Raw genomic sequence first — 22,640 nt, 5'->3', positions numbered from 1 at the left:
CTCAATCCTCCAAAACTCTCTCATATGAACCAGAGTGCTGGACATGCCTTTCTTCTTGTGCTAAGAAAAATAGAAATGGTTCATCACACTAAAGCCACGACTGGTCCAGCCCACAGTGGTTGTTAGGTGACTTTCCTGCGGGGAGTTGGCTCCCAGCTCTTCCTCAGAGCCTTCATATGGGAATATTCATTTTTCATGTGCTTCCAGTGGTCTCTGACCAAAGATTCCCTTGACTATGACACTACCCTAAATACAGCCCCCTCACTGCTGGAGGATGCTGGGGTGGGAGAAAATGATGTCCTTTCTTCTAAACAAATGCCCCAAGATGTGGGAACCATCTGGACTTGGCAGGCTGCTCCCAAGGCATTTGCTGCTTGTTTACCTTGGGTCTGGCTGCCCCTGGCAGTTGTTACCATCAGCCTTTCTTATCTGTTCCTTTCTATAATAAACACTGGAGCAAAGGTTTGGAATTAGTCACTTCTAAGGCACTGCCTGCCTCCCTTTCCAGCTTCTGTCTTATCTTCTCGTTTTTGCACTCCTGAGCCTTTTGCACTTCATTCTGTGCCTCTTGGTTTTCCCCTCACCTCATTGCACTGAGATAGCAAAGAGCTCTGTAAAATTCCTGGTAGGTGTGTCATCCCCAGGGCTGCAGCATCCCAGGGAACTGCTGCCTCGGGACAGCGGGGTGCACTCACAGGGCTCTTGCTGTGTGCTGCAGAGATTTTTCTACCTTGATTTACTTCATCCAGTGGATGAGTTTGATGAGTTTCTGATTGATGCCTGCTCAGTTCAGGAGCCCACAGTGGCAGTGTCAGGATCCCAAGAGCATTCCAGGGGCCTGGCACTGTGTCCTGCTCTTTGCTACAGCATTAACCACAGGGCAGCCAGTGGTTTCAGGGAATGCAAACACAGACAGCACCTCCAGAACACAGGTGTGTGGTCCTCATCTGGATTGAGTAATGTGAGATCTTAATCTGGAGACTGAATGGCTTTGCTTCCACTTACAAATTCCCTGGAGATGTCTAAACATTGTCCTAATGTGATCTTGCTTCTGACAGTACTGTGGAGAGGCACTAATGAACAGCCCAGAGTGCAAGGATTTCCCTCTCACTTTTTCTGGTCTCATCTCACATTAAAAATACCCAGAGCTATGTATTCCACTCAACACAAGCATATACAGTTTCCTGTCTGCCCTTGCTCTGCCCACTGAAAGGCAGTCCTGCTTCCCCAGGGCACAGCCTGCCAGGTGAATGCACTTGATGTATAATTTATTTTAGTGCTGCCTCTGGAAAGGGCCAGGATGGGATCAAGATTGGAGAGCAGCCCACGTTCACGTCACAGCAGCACAAGGGCACCTGGTGGGGATGCAAATCTGTTCAATTCTGTCTGGATTTTCTGTGGTGGATGCTAGAACGTGTCATCCACCCCTTTCCATAACGTTCCCTTCTCTCTTACGCCATCATCACCCTAATGATTTATAACCAAAGGTGGAAACTTCAACTCTGGATCTGTCCCTGTGGTAGGATGGGTTTCTTGCAGTGGGCGGGGGACACACCACTCCAGTTTGGGGAAAGATTTGCCGATTTTTGGCTGGAGAGGATTGCAAACAGCATCCCTGTGGTGACTCTGCTGTGCTGGAGAGGCTTGTTTGGGCTGGAAGGGGCTGCCCTGAAGGCTCACCTGTGGTGTGTGTGAGTGAAAGCCGTGCCTCACAGCTCCTTTCCTCAGTGCTGTGTCGCTGGGGTGAGCCCGAAGGCAGCTCTCCCTCCGCCCGCCAGGGCTCCCAGCGCCCATCTCCGGAGCGCTGCGGGGAGCGCCTCCTGCCCTCCCTGCTCTCTGTGTGCTCCACTAGACACTGAACCAAACAACCAACCAGTCTCTTACAGACCGAGGAGTAAGCTGTTTTGGTTACCAGGGAGATTGCCAAGTGCAAATTCAACCTGAAATAGCGATGAGCTCATCCCTGGAGCAGCCGGGTGGAAGGGCAGCCAGCGCAGGGAATGCTGGCTGCTCCACGGACATTTGGATGCTGTGCGAGCTGTTTTGCCCAACAGCTTTTGCCTTGTAAATGAGATCTTGCAGGGGATGGTGCGTGAAGCTGGCTGCTGAGATTGGGATTTTACAGTTCCTGGAAGTATGGCAATGAAATTCCTGGTGGGACTGTGGGCTGGAGAGCCTTGTGGGTGGGTTCAGGTGCTGCAAAGGTGGCCTCCTCTGCCATCTCCCCTATCCTGGAAACTTCTCCCTGTGAAAGGATTGTGGGGAAACTGAGATGCTTGACTTGTGGGTAAGGGTTGGTTCTAAGCAGCTGGTTAGACAGGAGTACTGACAGGCCAAGCCTCTCCTTGCTGCTGCTCCAGGGGCTGGAGCAGGGGCTTGGAAAAACCTCACCCTCTTCTGCAATATACCTGGGGCAGGAGATTGAAAATTTGGACTCTGGCATTATTTTGCCCTGAAGTGTCCCCAGTTTAAGCAGGTCAGGACTGGAGTTTTGGAGTCACCTGCTGCCAGGGCACTGTGGGAACAGAGATGTCATTTCTGGGGTGATGGAGGGGGCTCTTGTGCAGTGCCAGTTGTGCCTGAGATAAGGAGGTTGTGCTGAACTCGGTCTCTTGGCAGCCCAGGAAGGGCTCCTGTACCATCCTGCACCTTTCTCTGCTAGGACAGAGATATTTCCAGATGCACTTCACTCAATGGACTCACATTTTCTGAACAAGTACAGCTTCTAACTGAAAAGCTGTGTCTGTAGGAGAAGTACTGCCTGTCCCTCTGCACCATGGTGCTGCAGGGGAGAGGCTGACAAAGCTGTGGCAGGGGTCTCTGCTTGGGTTTTGCTCCCCACTGCTGAATTATCAAATACATGAAGTTGTGTAGAAATACATGAGAACATCACCTGTCTTGATGAAGCAATGCATGAGCCCCTTACCAGAGGCCCACTGATGGATTTCAGCAAATCTTTCAAAACACAATTAGCAGTGAGTGAAAACAGGGAACAATTATCAACAGCACAAATGCAAACAAAAGCTGAGCCCCTGAAAAGTGATCTGTGAACCTACTCACATGATGAAAAAACATGATCCTTTTTTTGGATTAACTTCATAGCTTTCTGAAACAAGGGACAGAGGTTGCATCTATAAAAATAGATTGGTTTCAGTAGGGGTATTTTGGAAGTCTTTTATTATAATTTTACAATCATGGGAGAGCTGTAAATTATGTGTTCTTGCAAGTCCCTTCCAGGGCTGTGGGTAGATTTTTTCCAGCTCCTTTCTGGAGCCATGTGGGAAATGCTTTGGTGACATGCCCAAGCCCCTCAGCAGCACAGGCAGCTCTCAGTGCCACCAGTGCATTCGGCCATCGGCTTCAGGGAGAGGCTTCAGGAAAGCCTGGTTCTTGGAGCAGCCTGGCATTTCAAAGAAGGCGATTTCCATGTGAGGACTTACAGCTGAGTGGGATCTGGGTGAGACAGACAGGAGTTCACCTTTTGTAGCTGCAAGGTGGGCAGTGCTCTGGTGTGCCTGGGCTGTCCCAGGGGCTGGGCTTGAGTCCATATGACCCTGCTGCATAGCACAGCCCTGTGCCCCAGCCACCTGCACCCCAAGCTGCCCAGAGCTGAGCTGGGCAGGATGCTAAACAGCTTTAAAACCCACAAATGCCACGTGGAGCATTTTATCTTCTGTTTTCAGCAGCTCTTAGGAGATGAGACACTGCTTGTCTGATGTGAATTGTTTGCATGCAGTGTCTGATGTTCCTTCTTGTCACCTCTTCTCTGTGGGGTGCAGCACTGGATGTTAACATTTGGGAGCAGGACAGGCATCCCTGCAGGTCTTCCCTGTGCCCTCCCCAGTGTTTCACCTTCTTGGTATCAAGGTGTGTTTGCCTTTTGGCTGTCTCTGGGTGACTAAACCTGCTGCTGTTCTTTGCAGAGCCAGGACCAAGCCTAACCTTGCTCAGCCCTGGCACAAAGCAGGCAAGGCTCCCTACCAGGCTTCCTTCTAGCACAGCTGAGAGTTTGCCTCAAGGGGTATAACTTTACCAAAGGGACAGCAGAGTCCTTGCTGTTGCAGGAAAACTCTCCATGATTTGGAAACCTCACCCTTTCCCCATTGTCCTGCAGCAGTCCCAGAGGGATGTGGTGCTTGTGGGCTCTCATGAAATGCAGTTGCACAAGCTGGCTTTAAAAGAAAGCAAACCACTGTTTCACATCTGGTTTAGCTTTTTGACAGTTTTCTCTGGCATTTGTGTGCAATTAGCACTGCTTTTCTGTCACATGGAGCCCATCCTCTAATAGCTGGATGTGGGCAGTAGCTGCAGAGCTTGCAGTGATTGTGTTGAGAAGGGCTGTTTCTCTTTGCAGACTGTTGCTCGTTGTCCCTGAATTTATTGTCTCTCTGCTACTTGAAAAAAAAAAAAGAAAACAAAATGATTTTTTTGGCCTGAACCCAGCCCCAGAGCAGGGGATGGCTTAATCAATCATACAAGCACTTTTACCAGCTCCAGTTGGTTTATTTCTATGTTTAAAATCAAACACTCTTTTAAGTATCTCACTTTTCCTTTTCCAAAGTTCGTGTTTAATGAATGTACCCACTCACAGACTTTGCCCATTGCTCCAGGAGTCAGCAAATGCTGCTGGAAATGCTGTAGCATGCAGAGCTGCTGTGGGACACTTGGAGGAGCATGGCAGAGGAGAAGAGCCCTTCCCTCGTCTCTGAATGCCCTGGCTTGGTGGAGGGGGGAAATGAAGGTATTAAATTTAGCAGTTTCAGTAACCTCAACCCCCCACCCTCCTTTGGCCTGAGCTGTCTCTTACCAAGTATTGATCTTAAAGTTTCCAAGACACTAAAGGAACTCAAATTTTGCTAGGTTACCAAAAAACTAGAGTGGGAGTATGCTGGGGAGGAGAATTCCCCTGCTTCCCTCCTCAAAACAGCCTCTATCCTTCAGATAATGACACTCAGCTGGGATACCACAAACCAGGGCAGGGCTCTGAAAGTCATTCTGGGCTGAGACTCTGGTTTTGGCTGAAATTGAAACCTAACCCTGATGAAAGATTTAAATATATTTGTTCCTTTTTTTTTTTAACATTTGAACTTGTGTTTTCTAACCGACCCCACAGGTAAAGCTTTCCTGTGTAGTCCTTGCCCAGCTCTGATCTGACATATTTCCAGAGAACCTCAGGATCCTTATCACTTTATGAAAAATGAGATTTACATTCCTCTATCACACAGGCACTTTGAAAATATTATCCCTGACTCCAGATAAATGGCTCATACATTTTAATGCTGCTACTAGAAATTGAATTGACAACACTTATCCTCAGTGGAAATTGCTCTGCAGCCCAGGGGAAAATGTACAGAGAGCACTGGTGGAGAGTTCAGAGAGCTCTTGTCATCTTGAGATGTGTGTGCTTCTGGTGCAATGTGTCTGCTGAATGAGAAAAGCAAGGTTTGATATGTGCCAGGGAAAGGGGAAAGCACATGTCCATGGTCCGAGGCAGCAGTGGGGCTTAAAACATCCCAAAGATCTTCTGGGCTGAAAGGGAGAGCAAAGTGGTGGGGAAACACAGGCTGCTCTGGCTCGTGTGTCCCAGGGTGTTGTGGAGATGTTGCACACAGGTGCTTTATTTGCTGTCTTAGTAAGGGTGGAGAAAGTGAACTGATGAGTGCTGCCTTAAGCTGGCACGTGAGTGAAGTGCTGCTGAGGTGCTCAGGTTGGTGACAGAAGCAGCAAGGAAGTGCAACAAAGAATCCCACTCAAAACAGGTTGCTTTTAGAACAAAGTCTTTTTAATGGTGAATAAACTTGCAAGAACTGGCTGATCTCTGCTCCTCTCAGGGCATGTGGCCTTTGAGGAGCCCTTCACATGGGGCTGCAGGACATCAAGTCTCTGCAGCCTCGGAGCTGGGAGCTCCTGCTCCTGAGAGTGGAGGGAGGAGGAGGGACACAGCTAACAAAATACTCCATGTGGTGCCAAAGAAGCACTTGTGAATCTGAAGCCAGTCCAAGGTGAAGAGTTCCCACTTCTCCTGCCCTTGTTGTGCAATGTGGCCCGGCCTGGCCTTTGTGGTGGGTGTTGTGGTGCCAGGAAGTTGACCTCTTCTTCCATTTTAAACTGCACTTATCTGAAGCTGGAAATTAAATCAAACCCTCCTAAAGTAGAGTTTTATGAAAATAACTCTTGTGACTAATCCAGCCCCTTAGGCCTTGCTGGAGGAGACTTTGCAGCTTTATTTTTCCTTGTAAAGAATGCTCAGCATATGTCCTGACAATTAGTCAGAGTGCCCAAAAATACCCATCAGCCCTGCAAGCTGATCCCCTTCAGCTCCTGGAGCTGAGACAGACACAGGGTTATGCACTGTGGGGCTTTGGGAAAGGTTATTTTTAAAATGGCCACATAACAGGGGTGATCTGGTCCTTTCAGCCACCAGCTCTGGCTAACAACTGAGGGTGCAGACAGCCAAATGTTCATCTTGCTCGAGGAGACTGTCCTGCCCAGGGTATTGGGCTGCTTCTCCTGCTAAAGCATGTGCCAGTGCTGGCTCTGTCAGCTCTAAATCAGTGCTGAGGGCATGGCCCCGTGGCCTGTGCCGAGTTTGAGCAGTGCTTTGATGGTGTGCTGGATGCCAGGGAGTCTTCCCAACGGGCATGCCAGTGCTTGGAAGGGCATGTCCTCATCAAAGAGGTGGCCTGTCTTCCCCCTTAGCCAGGCAGCTCTTTTCTGAGGGCTTTTGCTTTGCCCTTCTCTGACCACCTGAGCTGAAGTTTTCTATCCTCAGTGTCTCTCACGTGCTGAATTTCCGGAGAATGTTTTGCCAGAATCACAGTCCATCCACAAACAGCCCTTTCTTCTCCTCCCCTGAAAATCAAGATCTGTAAGAGGAAATACCAAGGCTCCTTGGTGCCACAGAGCACAGCTGGTGTGGGGATTTGGCTTGGCCCCTGTCCTGTGCGGGCAGAGGATAGAGGTCTGCAGAACCATCTCTTCAGCAGCTTCCTGGGAATGTGTTATTTTGCTAGAAAACATCACATGGAAAGCATTCCCAGGCTTTGGAGGAAGAGCTTGGGCAGAGCCTGCAGCACCCACCTTGTGAGTCTTCCTTGGCTGCCAGCTCCTGTTGGATGAGCACAGGAGGGTGTCAGGGGATGCTGGAGAGCACGTGTGTTGTAGCTGATGTCTGGGTAGCTGCTAATCTCTGACTCCTAGTGGGTAGATTTCCAAGGAATGGCCCAGCTTTCAAGCAGTGAAGCAAACCAGTAGCTGAACTTCCTTCCATGAGCTCCAGAGTGAGCTGTTTAACCTCACTGAGGCAGAGCACTGCCCACCAGCTGCTGTGCCCATGAGAAGGAACTGGGAGCTACTAGAAGTGCAGAGAGCCTGATGGACACTGTGAACTATTATTTCAGTGATGGCTCACTCACTGCTTGGTGAAGCCTTGACATGAGCATTTATTGTGTGGGTATGGCAGGATTATATTGCTGTGCCTGTTCCTCACACCTCATCTGTCCTGGGAAAGACTGCTGTGCTGCCTGCCTGGATCACTGTGGTATTTATTTGACAGGGACTTGAGTTACTTTTCTCAGCTCTGAGGCCAGGGCTAAGCCAAGGGGGGAAAGATGTGACTGGCAAATATCTGCCTCACGTTTGGCTCCACTGCTCATTCCCCCCGCCCATGAGTGCAACTAAACTTGAACAAAGAAAGACCTAAAGCTGGCCAAGATGGCCCTAAGGAGCTCCACTGCCCTAAGTGTGAAGCTTTGGGGTAATAGGCTGGGGAATAACTGAGGTGGGGTGCAGCTGGTTGGCCCCAAGGCTCCTCCCAGGACGCATCACCTGGCAGAAGGGACTGAGAGTCATCACAGCACTGCTGGATGGGTCTGTGGGTGACCCAGTTGTAGGGCTACTGGGGAGGAAGAGATAAATGCAGTATTTGAAGATTTTTAGCCTAATAATGAGCCTGCTGCTCTTATGAAGCTTCTGAATCAGACCAGTCCTGGCAGTACATGTGGCCCCGTCTCCCAAGAGGAGTAGAGGAAGTCTTTGTCTCTCCTCAGGGTTGTCTGAGGTTCATGGACATCTTCACACCTATGGTCTTCACCTTGCAGTCCATGAAGGGGACTGTGTGCAGCCTGCTGAGCCTCCCAGCCCACTGCCTGCACACTCACAGCAGAAGGACATGGCAGACAGATCTGGGAAGAGAAACACGGCTCACGTTTAAACAAGTGCATTTAAAGACTAAGACATCTGTCTTTCTAAGACATTTTTTAAAAATCTTCAGCCTTTTGGGGCTGTCCCTTTTTGAGTTTGCACTGAAGGTCTAAATCTAACTGTTGGGACTACAGCAAGCACTCGACATCCTTGGTGCTGGGAGATGCAGCCTTGGCGTCTTATCTGCAATGCAAGAAAGAGGAGGAGGGATAGGAGGAAATTGACTTTATTTTGAAGTTGATTGGAAACTAGCTCTGCCCAGCACCTGCTGCAGCTTCTCCTCTCCCCGGTCTTCTCTGGAGCCTGGGGCTGCCATGGGGCTGTTTGATGCCTGCATCCCACCACACTGTCATAGCCAGAATGGGGAGCAGGAGCTGAACAAAGCTTTGGGACTACAAAGCAGCTCCTGATTTATGCACAGACACTCCCCCCAGGCCCCAGTGTCACTTGGCTCCCAGCAGCAGTGAGAGGTCTGCCATGTCAGCAACAGGTGATGGGAAGAAGTGCCAGTCAGGAGCGTGTGTGGAGGGGAGCCACAGAGCAGATGGCAGCAGGGAAATAAATTTGGAGCTGCCATGGGAATAGTCCTGGAAGCAGTCCAGCCTGTGGATGGAGGCAGATGGGGAAGGACTTGGTTTATATCTCTTCCTGGTTTTGCTTTTTTTCAGATGGGTTTATTTCCAGCTCTGTTATCTCTTGACCATTCCTTCCTATTACTACGGCCTTATCCCTTTTTTCCCTCTTCTTATCCTGTCTTCTTTTCCACCTTTTGTTTCTACTCACACTCTATCTGAGCTCCTGAATGTTGCCCACCCTGGGCCTGCTTCCTTATAAATCTGTTCCCAGTTCCTCTACCCCCACCTTCAGAACTGACCCAAAAAACTTCCCTTGGCACTGAAAGGCTCAGCTCACTGCTGTGACCCAGCTGTGACCCAGCTGTGAGCTGGAGCTCAGCCTGGAAGAATCCTGCCTTTGCCAGGTCTTGCCACTTTCCTTCTCTACTGTCCCTCTGAGCTGGTTCCCTGGGAGCACCAGGGGCTCACCTGGTACCTGGGGTGTTCATTCCTATCCCTGCAGTGATGTCCTTGCTGGCTTTGCTCTGATGTGGGTACATCCCAGCAGTCTCTGCCTTGTGTTCCTGTGAGTGCCTGTGGGATGCTTTAGGGGTGCTGAGGCACAGCCTTGTGCACAGAGCTGGATTTGAGACTTCCAGAGCATGTTTGGGATACTTCACATTGGAACCGTCCAGTTTTGAAAGGACGAGACGGAAAATTCCCGTTGTGGTTCAGGTGTGAGTGTGTCATGCAGGGTCTCTGGCTGGGGGGGCAGGGGCCATCGTGCCCTGGCAGTCCTGTCTGGATGATCTGCAAACACTGCTCTGCAGTGCCTGCTCCTGTGCTGGGAGCAGGAGGCGTGTTGGATACTGAGTGCTTGGAGAGCTGGATCAGCCCCCAGTGCCAGTCCTTGTGCCAAACCTGTCCAGCATTTCTGTGGCACTGGGGACTGCTGCCTCTTATGCCTCTCTGATGGATCAGCTACAGCTGCAAAGATCTCTTCCTTGGAGAGAGCTGTATCTGTGTCCTCTCTTCTCTCAAACCCAACTCTCTTATTGGTGGTCTTCCTGCAAACTTTGTCTTTATACTAAAACAAAGAACTGTTTTTTAAAAACTGTTTTATTTCTGCCTCAGAAGAACCAAGGAAGTTTATAGCTGAGATCTGTTGGGCAGGAGTGCTTTTCTGTGGGAAGACACACGCATGCAACCTGAGACATATAAAATTAAAAAAAAAATTGATCTGCCCTCAGGACAGGAAGGGTAGGGAGCACTGTGGGACTCTCATTTTCTGGGGAGCCTGGTGAATGGCAGTGTGCTCTTCTGTGCAGGTGCACTGTGCATTGCCAGCAGCATGTATGGAAGCAGGAGGCACAGCATTACTTTAGGAGGTGCACAGGTGCTCTGCTGCTGGTATTTACTGCTGCTTTCTTTGATGATGGTGACTAATAGTTCATCAATGCCTGGCTTAGAGCAGCTCTCTTTAGGAGTTTCTGCCTGTTGAATGACAGCAGGATGTGTGAGCAAGCTGAGAGACCCAGACCTTTTCTGGCAGGATTCTTAGGGCAAGGAAATACTCTGGAAATCACATCGTGAATCATTTGTTTATCCGAGTGGATGACACTATGCCCCAGCCATGCTGCTCTGCAGTCGGACCCGTTGGGTGGGATCAGCATGTCCAGGGCAGCTCCCTGGAAAACCTACAGGACAGGTTTAATGTTAAAAACATGACATCCCAAGCCTGCTCTGCCCTGCTGTGCACTCCCCGGTGTATTTGTAGCACTCTTCCCTTTGGGACCTGTGGGTGTCTGGTGCACAGACGAGGGCTCAGGCAGGACTGGCACAGCTCCGTTCTGGGGCACCCTCTCTTTCCTGGCGGTGGCTGCTCCTTGACACATTTCATGGGGCATTGATGTCTCTCCTTGGCACTTGTGCTACACCTGCACCACCGCTGTGTTTAATCACCTGGGCTTGTGTGGATGAGGAGAGTCTTGGGAAGGAAAGGGGAATTGTCCAAAGTTATCTGGCTAAAACCAGACAAGAAACCAAGAGCAGCAGTAAGGTTGTTCCATTCCTGCTGCTGGACCAGGAGGCCAGAGATTAAAACAAAATGGCCTTTATGGCCTTTAATTAAAGTCTGCTCTGGGGGATCAGCAGAGGCTTTGCAGAGTAAGCTGTGCCAGGAGCTCCATAGGCATCCACACATCTGGGTCTCACTCCTGTTTCTTGGCCAAACTCTTTCCCTCTCCTCTCTCCTCCAGCCCAAGCCTGTTGTGGTGCTGTGGACACACGTGTGTTTGTGCACAGGAAATGACATCCAAGTGTCCATCCCTGCTCTCCACAGCCCTCTGCAGCTGCCAAACTGCTGCTGGCTGCAGCCACCTCTGCTCGGGGTGTGGCAGCCGCTGGCACCGTGCACAGACTCTTCTCCATCAGCCAGGATGGGAGCCAAGGCTTCTGATGGAAATACCTGGGCATTCTGGGGAAAGCAGGAAATGACAGCTGGGTGGGAGGGTGCCAGAGCTCTCCATAGGGAGCTAGAAAGGAATGAGAATGGTTAATGGTGCAAACTCTACGTGCATTGCCAAAAATGAACTCATGTCTGTAAATATTACACTGCGCACAGCAAGATTAGAACAGGAAAATACCAGTTGTTAGGGTTCCTGTTGCCATCTGAATTATGCAAACAATTTGCTGGAGTTTATAGATGAGCTGGGGCAGAATAACATTGGGTTTTTCCTCGCCAAAGTGTTTCAGTGCATTAGTATTTTAGCACGTTTCCCAGCCTCAATCTGCTGCACCAGTGGATCCGTGCTGTGCTCTTTGGAATGTCATGCTGTCAAGAGTGGCCTTTTCCAGGCCATGTTGGAAACCTGGAGATGTCAGGATGCTGGTGAGATGCTGAGCCTGTGCACGTGCTACCTGAGGGGCTCACCAAGGCCAGTGCTGAGGCTGGAGACTGTGCACGTGAATGTGGCTGAGGAGCTCTTGGGAAGCAAAGATGTTCCTGGCTGTAGCAGGGTTGCTCTTCAGAGGCCAGACACCACCACGATGGGCTCCCTGGAAGGAATGATAAACATTGGCTCTTCCCAGTGGCTGTCAGGGAGGTTCAGTGACTTTCCCACGGCCGTGCAGTGCGTCAGTGGGAGGCAGGATTAGCAGCTGGGTGTCCCTGGCCCCCGGCCCTGAGCATCCCCGGCAGTTGCATAACCCAGGGGGAGTGCGGGGCTGCGGAGCTGCTGCAGCCTGGGGGTCCCCACAGGAGCGACCCTGAGCCACAGCTCCCTCCCCTTGCTGTGACTTGGGTGGAAACAGGTCGGCTGGAGCCATGGAGCTGGGATCTTCCTGAGAGCTTTGGGAACACCTGAGTCAAGAGGAGAGGGGCATGAGCCAGTGCCTCTAAAGCCATGCTAGATGCTAGAGAAGCCCCATATCATGACACCCATCTTTCTAAGTGCTGCTCTTCAGGGATTTGCTCCCTTTGAGCAGTTAATGCTGTGAGCTTCCTTAAGGAAAAAGCTGGGGAAGGACCAGGAATGGCAGTTTTACTGGCAGTGAAACTCAGCATGACCTCCATGTTGACAGCAAGTCCAACCCATCCATGGATGTATGGGCTGGTATTTCTGTGGGCTGTCAGCTGAATCCCGTGGGGTACAGCCACATCCTTTCTGGGCCAGAAGACAGCCCCTTGCTGGCTACTGGGGTTGCAGCCCCCCTGCCCCCACAGGGCTGTGATCACCTCTTCAGCCATGGCAGAGCAGCATTCATGTTGGGTCTGTAATTTAGCTCAGGACTGTTACGAGACACAATCTCACTCTAAAGCCAAGGCCAAATAGTACCAGCATGGGGTCAAGTTCATGAGTTCATTCTGCCTTTGGGACTAATTTGGGTGCTGAGTAGCTGGGCAGGTATTTGACTGTTGCCTGCAGAGACCTAGAGGTCTCAGGATCCTATTCTTCTCCCTCAGATCACCTAAAATGGTAAGAATTTCCAAGGGGGATTAAGGTTGAGATCTCTGGGGAGGGGAGTGGACATCTGGTAGGAGTCCTGTCCATATTAATAGCCTCCGTTTAAATGTATGTTATCAAATGGGGCAGCTCCTTATCAGCTTGTGAACTCCATTACCTGAGGGGCTGCTGGTGACTTTGGGCTGCTGACCATGGCTTTCCACAGGCACACAGGTAAAGTGGGTGTGCTGCCAGGGGTTGTGGGGGTACACCTGGTAAATGGAGAGGAAAGTTTTGCTAAAAGGCTCCTGAAGCCAAAAGGCCAGAGAAATAACTTTGAATGCAGAGAAATAACTTTGAATGCGGACTTAAACCTCAGCAATCTGCAGCTGTAACTCCTGATGGCAAATGGGCTGATAACCAGTGGGAGACTGGTGCTGGAGCAGAGTGCTGGTGGTGGCCTCGTTTGTTTTGTAAAATGCATTGGATTTTAAATGTTTTTGTATCTGCTGCTGTGGGAAGGCTGGGGCTCAGCTGTTATTTGAGCAAGACTTGGTGAAAATGGGAGACAATGCTCCTCCTTGCTGCAAGTTTATTGTGAGCAGAGAAACCTAGAGCAGAGGGGAGACCAGTGTGTAAACCCAGATGGTTTGCTCTGCTTTGGTGGGAAGTTTGTGGTTAGTCCCTCTTCTCTCTTTGTCTTTTAGTTCAGATGGGCTGACCCTTACCAGTGATAGGAGAATGTTAATTTTTCCATTAACACTGACAGGAATCTTGAGATCATATTTTACATGTCTTCATGGCATGCAGCTCTGTGGTGTCTTCCCATCCTGACTCATTCCTGTAGTCCTGCAGCTGAAGACAATCAGAAGCTCTTTGGGAATTTTGAAAGCCTGTCTCACTCTTAGCAGCTGTTCTTGTGCATATCCAGGGTGTATTCCCAGCCCTCCACCACAGCACAGTGGCCATCGCATCTCTTGGTGAGGCACAGCCCCGAGGGTGGATGTGCCTGGGGACAGGGTGTCAGTCTGGGGCACAGCTCCTGTGGGCACCAAACTCAGCTGCTGCTGCACACCAGGAGCCAGGGGTGCTTGTGAGACTTGGGAACAGAGAGCCTCCTCAGAGCTGGGCAGAAAAGGCACAGTTTGCTGCTCAGCTTCCTGCTCAACTTCCCTTCTGATGAGGCACACACGAGAGGCTGCTTGCACAGCACGTAACTGCTCAGGATTTGCTTGTGGGATACACATACATGTTATGCAGGGCACCACTGTGAGTAAAATCTGACTTCTGTGGTATCATTTGATGTAAGAAGATGTTTAACTTCAGCCCACAAGACTGACCAGTGCTGTAGCATCCTTCCAATACACTCCCAGCTATATAATTTTTTCTTTCTCATCTTCCTCAGGGGATGTCCCCTGGGGCAAGAACCCACAGACTTGATGCTGTGCTGTAATATAAAATGCTGCAGGGTGTTCTGAGCAGATGCTGAGGTTGGACTGCTGCTGCCAACGAGTCACAGCACGATGTCTGATCCTGCAGACCACTGGGAACCCCAGGGCAGCTGTGGGGGTATCACAGTGCCTGCTCAGGGTGGGGCTGGATCCTCCAGAGCAGGAGGAAATCTCATTTTGGCGCCTGGGAGCACCTGGGTGTGAGAAGGGCATCCAGCTGCTGAGGTGGGGCAGACCAGTGCTTAGCTGGGAACATAGAGGAGTCTCAAAGACAAAACTTAATGCAGCCACAGAGTTAGTTACTGACAGGAATTGTTTTGTTTTGAAAGGTTTGGACTTTGTTGCTTAAACTCTGCCTAAAGTGCTCAGCCTTACTTGAGGCAGTGGTGCCTCGTTAGCCTTCACTGAGCTCTGCACTGAGTGCCAAAGCAATCCCTGGGGAAAGTGTTTGCAGGGCTGGGCCAGTGATTTTTAATAAATGGCACGTCCCTACTTCCCTGGGGAACTGTGAAGATTTAGTAATGACTGGGATGTGCTCACACATGGTGGCAATAGGACCGTAGGGAATGTTTTTGGCAACCGCCTGAGGAACTTGGAGCTGTTCTTGCTCTAAATAAAGAAGCTTTCATTTTATCAACAGATTAATTTTTGAATTATAGAGTATGAGACTCGCATGTGCCCCAGCCTGGCAATGAGAGAGCACAGCTCTGGTATTTTCAGCCCTCCCAGCAAAAAGGACCAACAAGAGATTTCTTTTCTTTCTTTCCTTGGGCTTTGCAAATGCTGGTTGCCCAGGGCATTGTGCCAGCGCAGTCCTGAGTGTCACTTTGCATTTGGGATTAACAGGACCCTTCTTTTAAGGGTTTCCCAGGTATTTATAGCAAACCATGCGACCTTGCATAGAGGAATGCTGAGAATAGTAACTCAGGTGACAGACCAGGGCTGCCAGGACTGATCTGAAACAGGCAGGTGTAGCCAGTGCCTGGCAGTGTGGGGCTGTGTACTCACTCTGCTGAGAAAAAATAAAACTAATGTAGAATCACAAAGCACTTTTTGTTCCATAGGCAACTGTGTGTAGGGCAGAGGGTTAACAACTCCAACCTCATCTTCTTTCTTAAGTGGCAGAATAATCTGTAAAGCATAAGTACAGTTTCTCTGGTTGTGTTTAGAGACTACAAGTTCTTCCTTGGTGGTTTATCACATTTAAACACATTCCCCAGAGACATTAACACATAGCCTGTGCTAAGTGCTTTGCTTATCAGCTGTGCTTCAGCTTCCTTCCCTGAATGCTTTGGTTCCATTTATTGTGCAAACCACTGTGATGCTGCTTTGGGTTTTTGGCTGAAGTGGGATGAACCAGCCCAGGTGATGCAGAGCCCAGGGGGAGGCAGGGGTTGTGTGGATGCAGCAGTTTCTGGGGGGGTGGCACTTCTTAGGTCTGTACCCTTTCCACCGCAAAGCTGGCCGTGCTGCAGGGTGCAGATGTGGCCCTGACCCTGGGCCCTGTGGCTCCTTGGTGTCAGTACCACTTGAGGTGTGTGGAAACCCCTGGGGCCCAAGTGTTTGAGATCTCGGAAGGAAGGAAGGTGGGGCTGTCCAAGGGCTGTTTTTGTGGAGCAGAAGATGCTTTCAGGGGACAAGTGGTGAACTGGCACCTCTGTGGTCAGGTAAATGTTAGTGTTGTATTCCAGTGGGTCTTTGTGCCAAATACCCTGATATCTGAGAAGGCCACTGGCCTGGCCTTCTGCCCTCCAGCTGGAGCCAAATCCATCAGGGAGCTACATTTAGAGAACACCCTGCCAGGGCTGGTGGGACAGGGACACCTTGCTTAGAGCGAGATTTGTGTCTGGAAGTATGGCTCTATTTTTCTTCTTCTTATTGAGGGTTCTCTAGGCTATTTAAGGCTGGGCACATTCTGCACTTTCCCCTCCCCCCAGGTGCCTGTGCTCACTGTTTTCACCTGCTTCTCTCCAGCAGAACAATCCTCTGCACATGCCTGGGAGGGGGAATAGTTCCAGCCTGTCCATTCTTTTCCTCTGCTTTCTAAATCCAGTTCTGTGGCCTCAATGTCAGGCTGACAGGGGGTTTGGATCAGTGCATGTCCTCAGGGTGATTCTCCTGGGGCTAAACCAGAGACACTCAACCAGGCTGTCACCTTGGAGATATCATAGTCTGGTGTAAAGGTACAACCAGAGAAACTTGTGTTCAAGTGACTTCTGAGCTAAAACATCTGCATGTACTGCTCTCATTTTCAGCACAACAGTGTGAAAAGAAGCACAGAGGTTCAGTGCTCTGGGTTTTAGTGGTAGCTTGGTGAGTGCTCTCCCTGGTTTTGGGTTGCTGTAGCACTGTTGTGCTCCTGGTGTGGATCCCTACCCTATGCTCAGCATCTGCTGCACTGCTCAGATGGGAAGTGATGATGAGGACACTGAATAAAGACCCCGAGGAAGTGATGATTTTTCCATGTACCCAGTGTACCCTTAGTTTCATAACTTGCCTACTTTTCAGACAGTAAAGACAGGCCAGGGTTAATATACCTGGAAGCTCTGGAAGGTTATGCTGTGGGGACCTGGTGCAGCTGGAGGGTGAACAGGTTATTAAGTGGATAAACAACTCCAAACCCATTACCTGCTGCCAAGCAGGCTTTAGAAATACATTTATTTTTATACAGAGCACGAGAAATATCTGCTCTGTTTACCTTCCGTGAGAGGGGACAGGACTGCTGAGGGGACCAGCTGCAGGATACTAAATGAAGCTGAGCTCTGAAGTGTCCACAGATGTTTGCTCCATTTGGGGAAAATAATCTGGTGGTCCCAGCACAGCTGCTACTGGCCTGGGGCTCCACTCTGCCACACACTGGTGGCTTTCAGGGCTCTTGAGCACCATACCCTGAGTGGGCTGGTCCTGCTCCTGTGGGATGGTGTGGCTGCTGCGGGCTCTAGACATGGCACAGGTGAGCAGAGCCCACGAGCAGCCAGCACATTTGCAGGGGCAATGCAACCACTGCGTCTTCACTGCAGGCAAGGGGACAGAGGTGCCTTCCCTGGCTCTAGATCAGGAATTCAGGAATGACAGGCTGAGGGCAGGAAGCCTCTGGAAAAGCTGGAAGGAAATTCATGCCCCTGCCTGTGCATGAGAGGGGTTTTCTGGTGTGTGAGATGGCACGAGGCAGGCAGAAGCTGCTTGCACAGCCCAGCCTGGGGGCTCCAGGCCCGGTGTTAATTTGCCTGTGGAGCTCCAGAGCTGCTGTGATCAATGTGTCTCACATTAGCACATGATGTGCTACATGGGAACATGGGGTTGTGTTGCTCCCTGAGCCATACTTTCAAGATTATTTGTTCAGGATGAAAACAACCCTAAACCTGAGATCAGGGACGTTTCAATACCATTTGCCCTGGACTCTGCAATTGCATTTCTTCCAAATAAAACCCACCTGCTTGCTAGAGCTCTGCAGAGCTGGTGGTGGCTCACATAATTTCCATGTTTCCCAGCTGTTTATCTGTTTCATTTGCTTGAACAGGTACCTCAAAGCCCTTGGTGTAATTGTCAGCAGGACATGGCATCCCCTGGCTTGCCAAGGGTTTATTTCCAGACCTTGGTCTCTCCACAAAGTACAATTCCTACCAGCTCAGCCTCCAGCCTGCCTCTGTCAGTTTTAGGGGAAGGAACAGGGCTTGAACAGAGCCTCCACCTCTGATGCAGCCTGCCTGTGTGCAACTTTTCTTTAGGGCTCTCTGTCCTGCTCTCTGAAATATAAATCCTTCAACTTGTTCTGGCCCTATGTTATCGAGAGGGTGACAAAGAGGAGATAGTGTGATGACTCTTGGATATTAAAACCTGCAAGGTAACAGTGTGAGTCCCACTCTTCCTGGGCCCAGATAAGGCAGATGCTCTGCTGTGATGGCAAATTGTTCATGTACAGGTTCCTCTGGCTTTGTACCCAGCAGTGCTGGGCTGTTCCTGGTGTGCTGCAGTGGTCTGGTGAGGTTGGGCCCTGTAGCTGATGGTACATCTGGAATTACTGGGCAAGTGTCCATGAAAATCTGTGATCAGGCCCTTAGGCCATGACAGGGCAGACCAAGAGCGTCCTGCAGCCAAGGGCGAGCCCAACAGGGTCCCACTGACCCTGCCGTGCTGTGAGGCCACAGCCAGGAGTGACACACTTCTCTGCACCCCAAAACCCCTAGAGGTTTGGTGTATAAAGGCACATTGTCCTGGGCTTGGAGCAGCACGGCTGGAATAAGCGCTGTTGTACCACTGAGCTCGGTGAGCAACAGGCTCCAAGGTAGCCCCAGGGCTGGGTGTGGTGGTCCAAGGTGGGGCCACTGATGGAGACAGCAGCAATTTGTATGGCCTCTGTCCTCTCCCTTCCTTGCTCTGTGCTGACGCTGCTGCCCTGTCAGGAAGAGAGGACATTTCCTCTTGGCCGACGCTGCTGCCAGGCCACAGCCACATTTCCCATCCGGTTGGTGATGGTGCAGAAGGTTCACGGCTGTGTCCCCGTGTGTTGGCCGTGCAGGGAAATGGGCTCTGCAGTGCTGGGGCTCTGGGGGCACCAGTGGCAGGGGCAGGGATGGAGCTGCCTCTGTGGAACTCGATGGCCTTCTGTAACTCTTATGTTCTCTCCCTGGATGTGCTCCAGGCCAGGCTGGAGCAGGCTTTAAGCAACTTGATGTAGTGACTGGCACCCCTGTCCCTAGCAGGGGGTTTGGAGCAAAATCTTTAAGATTCCTTCAAACCCAAACCAGTCCAAGATTCTGTGAATCCTGATGGAGCCCCTGTAGCCCCTCACAAGAGTGTTGGTGGCTTCTGCTGAGGAAGGGTGCATGGAATGGAGGGAGCCATTAGCAGGAGACTGGGAGAGCAGGAAGGGATGGGTGTCTGGGGAGAAAGTGTGAGCCAAAGTGGAAAATCCTCCAGTCAAGATTTCCCACCGCGTTGACAGCTCCCTGGCCATGGTGGAACATCAGACCTTGGCAGAGCCTTGATGGTGTGAACTGAAAAATATCTCTCCATGGAGGCACATTTTTTCTTGGTTTTTTTTCTTGTTTTTTTTTTCCCTTATGATTTTATATGGGAAAGCCTGGTGAAAAGAGGCAGCTGGAAGCTGCACAACTATCAAGCACAAAAGGCCTTGGAGGGCTGCAGCTGGCTGTGGGTTCAATCTGGAAACATGGAAACAATTCCACTCTGCTCATGTTTGCTGGTGGTTTCTGCACACAAGTGATGTGGTGCCTCAGCCAGGACCTCACTGAGGCCTGCAGTAATGAACTAAGGGACTCCCAGGGAGTGATTAGGAGTCATTAGCCTGCTCAATGTGCAGCATGTGAATAAACCAGCCTAACATCCTTCCACTTAACAAGGGGATGGGGGAAAGCCTGGTTTGAGACTCTGCTCTCCTCGACTGGAGCTGCTCGAGGAGCCCTTGAGGAGCGTGATAACACCACCACCACATGCTCATTCCTGAGCCACGTTCCTCCTACTGATCTGCGCAGCCCCAAGGGGCTGGAGCAGCTTTCAGGGCCCCGGTGCTGTCCCCTCAGCCGCTGTGCTCTTGCAGGGCCTGGCAGCTACACCGTGGGCACCATGTCGGAGCGCTTCGACTGCCACTACTGCCGCGACCCCTTGCAGGGCAAGAAGTACGTGCAGAAGGAGGGGCGGCACTGCTGCGTCAAGTGCTTCGACAAGTTCTGCGCCAACACCTGCATCGAGTGCAAGAAACCCATCGGGGCCGACTCCAAGGTCAGTGCTGAGCACCTCAGTGGGCAATGAGGAGAGGCAGAGGCTGATCATCCTCCTGTTTGCTCTGGTCTGGCTCTGAGCAGCACTTTGGGAGCCCTCTGGCTGCCAGCCGTGTGCTCATCGGGCAAAGAGCGGTGCTGGGGTGTGCACAGGGGGCACATGGTGGGGCTGCTTTGGCACAGGATCTCATTTCAGGGTCTAGATTCAGCCACATGACCTGCTGCAGATGCTGAATTGCCCTGGAGAGAGAACTGCAGGGAGCTGGCCTCCATAGGGCCTGCAAAACTCATCTTTTGGGCAAAGCACTGAGATCTGATTTTTGTCAATTTGTCAGATGCTTATTGCTTCGTGATGGAAAGCAAGAGTTTTTTCTGTATTGAGAGCAGTTGGATAGCAAGATGGTTCTGCTGGGTTTTTTTTCCCCTTTATGTTAATTTATAATAACATCTCTGACGTTCAGACACTCTAACACCAGGCAGGACATGAAGAAACACAAACTGCAGGACCTGCAAATATCTGCAAGCCTGGTGGTTGAAACTGTTTTATCTCCATAAAAACTGGAAATTGGTTTGTTGCTTATGTATAGAAATATGGTATTACTGAAGTCATTAGCACATACCTTCAGGGACAGATAAATGTTTATGGCAATAATAATGTACACGTGAACTAGAGGGAATGTAAGAACACGAGACCTTGCAGAACTTCGAATCTCCGAGCTGTTGGTTTGAAGCATCTTCTGTCCCCCTGAAAGTCCAAAGTGAATGTGCCTGTGTCAGTGAGTTTGGTTAAATGTCCTTCCCTTAAGTGCTTGAAGAGGAGCTGTAGCCCTACCCACTGAATCAGACAAACTTAGGAACAACAAATCCATCCTTTACTGCCCAGGCTGGTGAGACAGGAGCTTGGCTTTAGGGCTGCTCAGGGGGAGAGAAAAGCTTCTCCCTCCCTCCCTCCCTTTCTGTTCATTGCAGGAGCTGCATTTCAAGAACCGCTACTGGCACGACAGCTGCTTCCGCTGCTTCAAGTGCTACACGTCCCTGGTCAACGAGCCCTTCATGCTGAGGGAGAACAACAAGGTTTGGTGCAGCAACTGCACTGCTGCTGAGGATGCACCCAGGTGTAAGGGCTGCTTCAAGCCCATTATTGCAGGTACTGTGCCAGTGGTGGGTCTGAGGGCCACGTTCTGCTCTAGAGCATAACCAGGGGGGTTTATCAGGCTGTGGAGGCTGCAGTTAGGGGTTTGGGCATCACAGTGGAAGGCTGGAGCACCTCAGAAGAGTAAATTTTGACTGTTGCTCTCACCTGTCCGTTTTATTCAAGTGTTGAAAGGCTGCTTTGCCGTTAACTCTCATGTGGATAATTAACCCTTATGTCAGTCTTAAACTATTTCTACCAAAAGCTTTGCTCAGTAAATCAAGGTCCTAAAAGGCTCAGGCAGCTGGTAACTATTTTAAGAAAATCTAGCAAGCCCTGGCTAAAATCAGATACAGAAATTACCAGCTCATCCCTAGTCTGCATTCCAGTGGAATCCTGGGCAGAGCTATGGACAGGTCCTGCCCACAGATGTTACCCTGCACAAGGGGGGTTTGCCGCAGGCCTGAAATCTCACAGACAAGTTATTTTTATCTGTTCTAGGAGACCAAAATGTTGAGTACAAGAAGATGGTCTGGCACAAGGACTGCTTCACCTGCAGCCAGTGCAAGCAAGTGATTGGATCTGGGAGCTTCTTCCCCAAGGGTGATGACTTCTACTGTGTCTCCTGCCATGAGCACAAGTTTGCCAAGACCTGTGCTAAGTGCAAGAATGTAAGTCCTTCCCCTCTGCAGAGGCAGCTACCAGAACCAGCCCTCATGTGCCTTTTGGGAGCTGGGAGGGTGAACCAGCAGGCAGACCATGCTGAAGCTGTACCAGTGCTCATGTTCTTCCCCTGAGATACCCGTGCCAGCAACTGGTGGAATCATGGGAGAGCTGATGGTTCCTGTGCATTACAGGAACTGGGCAGGGGTGGTTGGGTTAGCTGATGGCAACACTGCAGAAAACAAGTGATACCAGTCTTGCACTTGCCTTAGGGTAGTTTAAGCTCTGTAGTGGTACTGAATATTCAAGAAGTGAAACAGTAGCTGTTCCACAACTTCTGCAGCTGATTAGTATGGAATTTCAGTTACTGCAGGTAAAAGAAAGTATTATGAAAGTGCCAGGTATGGGGGATTTCAGTTTAGAGGGACTCAAGTGCAGTGCACAATTAAATTTTGGCGCGAACTTTGGAAAGATCCTCTCCATGACAAAGCTTTCCTACCCTACACCCTATGCCTGTGTCGCTTCTCTTCTCCCCTGCTGATTCTAAACCACACCTCTGCTCTTTCTCTCGCAGCCCATCACTTCTGGAGGCCTCACTTACCAGGAACAGCCTTGGCATTCCGAGTGTTTCATTTGCTCCAACTGCAAGAAGCAACTGGGTGGGAAGCGCTTCACAGCTGTGGAGGATCAGTTTTACTGCGTTGAGTGCTACAAGGAGTGTGTTGCCAAGAAGTGTGCTGGATGCAAGAATCCTATTACAGGTATGTTGGGTTAAATGCAGCTCGAGGGCAGTGGGTGCTGAAGGTCAGGACAGTGATCCCCCAAAGACAGGGAGCCCAGGGATGGGTAACATCAGAAGCAGGTCTGGTAACCCAAGCCCAATCCCAGCATTTTACATGTGATCTGGCTCTTGAGCCACGTGCTTGTGCTGGATGGAGGCTGAGCTGGTAACT

General features: G+C 50.6%; 1 protein-coding gene across 7 annotated transcripts in view; it reads left to right on the top strand.

The window, feature by feature from the left end:
* Positions 1-22,640, top strand: part of FHL1 (four and a half LIM domains 1) — a 34,431-nt gene that overhangs the window by 10,233 nt on the left and 1,558 nt on the right. For 5 of the 7 annotated variants that reach the window (XM_068204695.1, XM_068204696.1, XM_068204699.1 and 2 more), the window contains exons 2-5: positions 19,712-19,893; positions 20,862-21,039; positions 21,526-21,695; positions 22,262-22,448. In XM_068204695.1, the coding sequence (XP_068060796.1) occupies positions 19,712-19,893; positions 20,862-21,039; positions 21,526-21,695; positions 22,262-22,448 (717 nt within the window). Of the gene's footprint in view, positions 1-12,897; positions 12,935-19,711; positions 19,894-20,861; positions 21,040-21,525; positions 21,696-22,261; positions 22,449-22,640 lie in introns of those variants that run through there. The other 2 variants (XM_068204698.1, XM_068204697.1) reach the window with 1 other exon arrangement.

Source organism: Anomalospiza imberbis, chromosome 14 (genome assembly GCF_031753505.1).
Source record: "Anomalospiza imberbis isolate Cuckoo-Finch-1a 21T00152 chromosome 14, ASM3175350v1, whole genome shotgun sequence".
Lineage (NCBI taxonomy): Eukaryota > Metazoa > Chordata > Aves > Passeriformes > Viduidae > Anomalospiza > Anomalospiza imberbis.
Note: the sequence above shows the minus strand (reverse complement) of the source record. Positions and strands in the feature narration are given on the sequence as shown.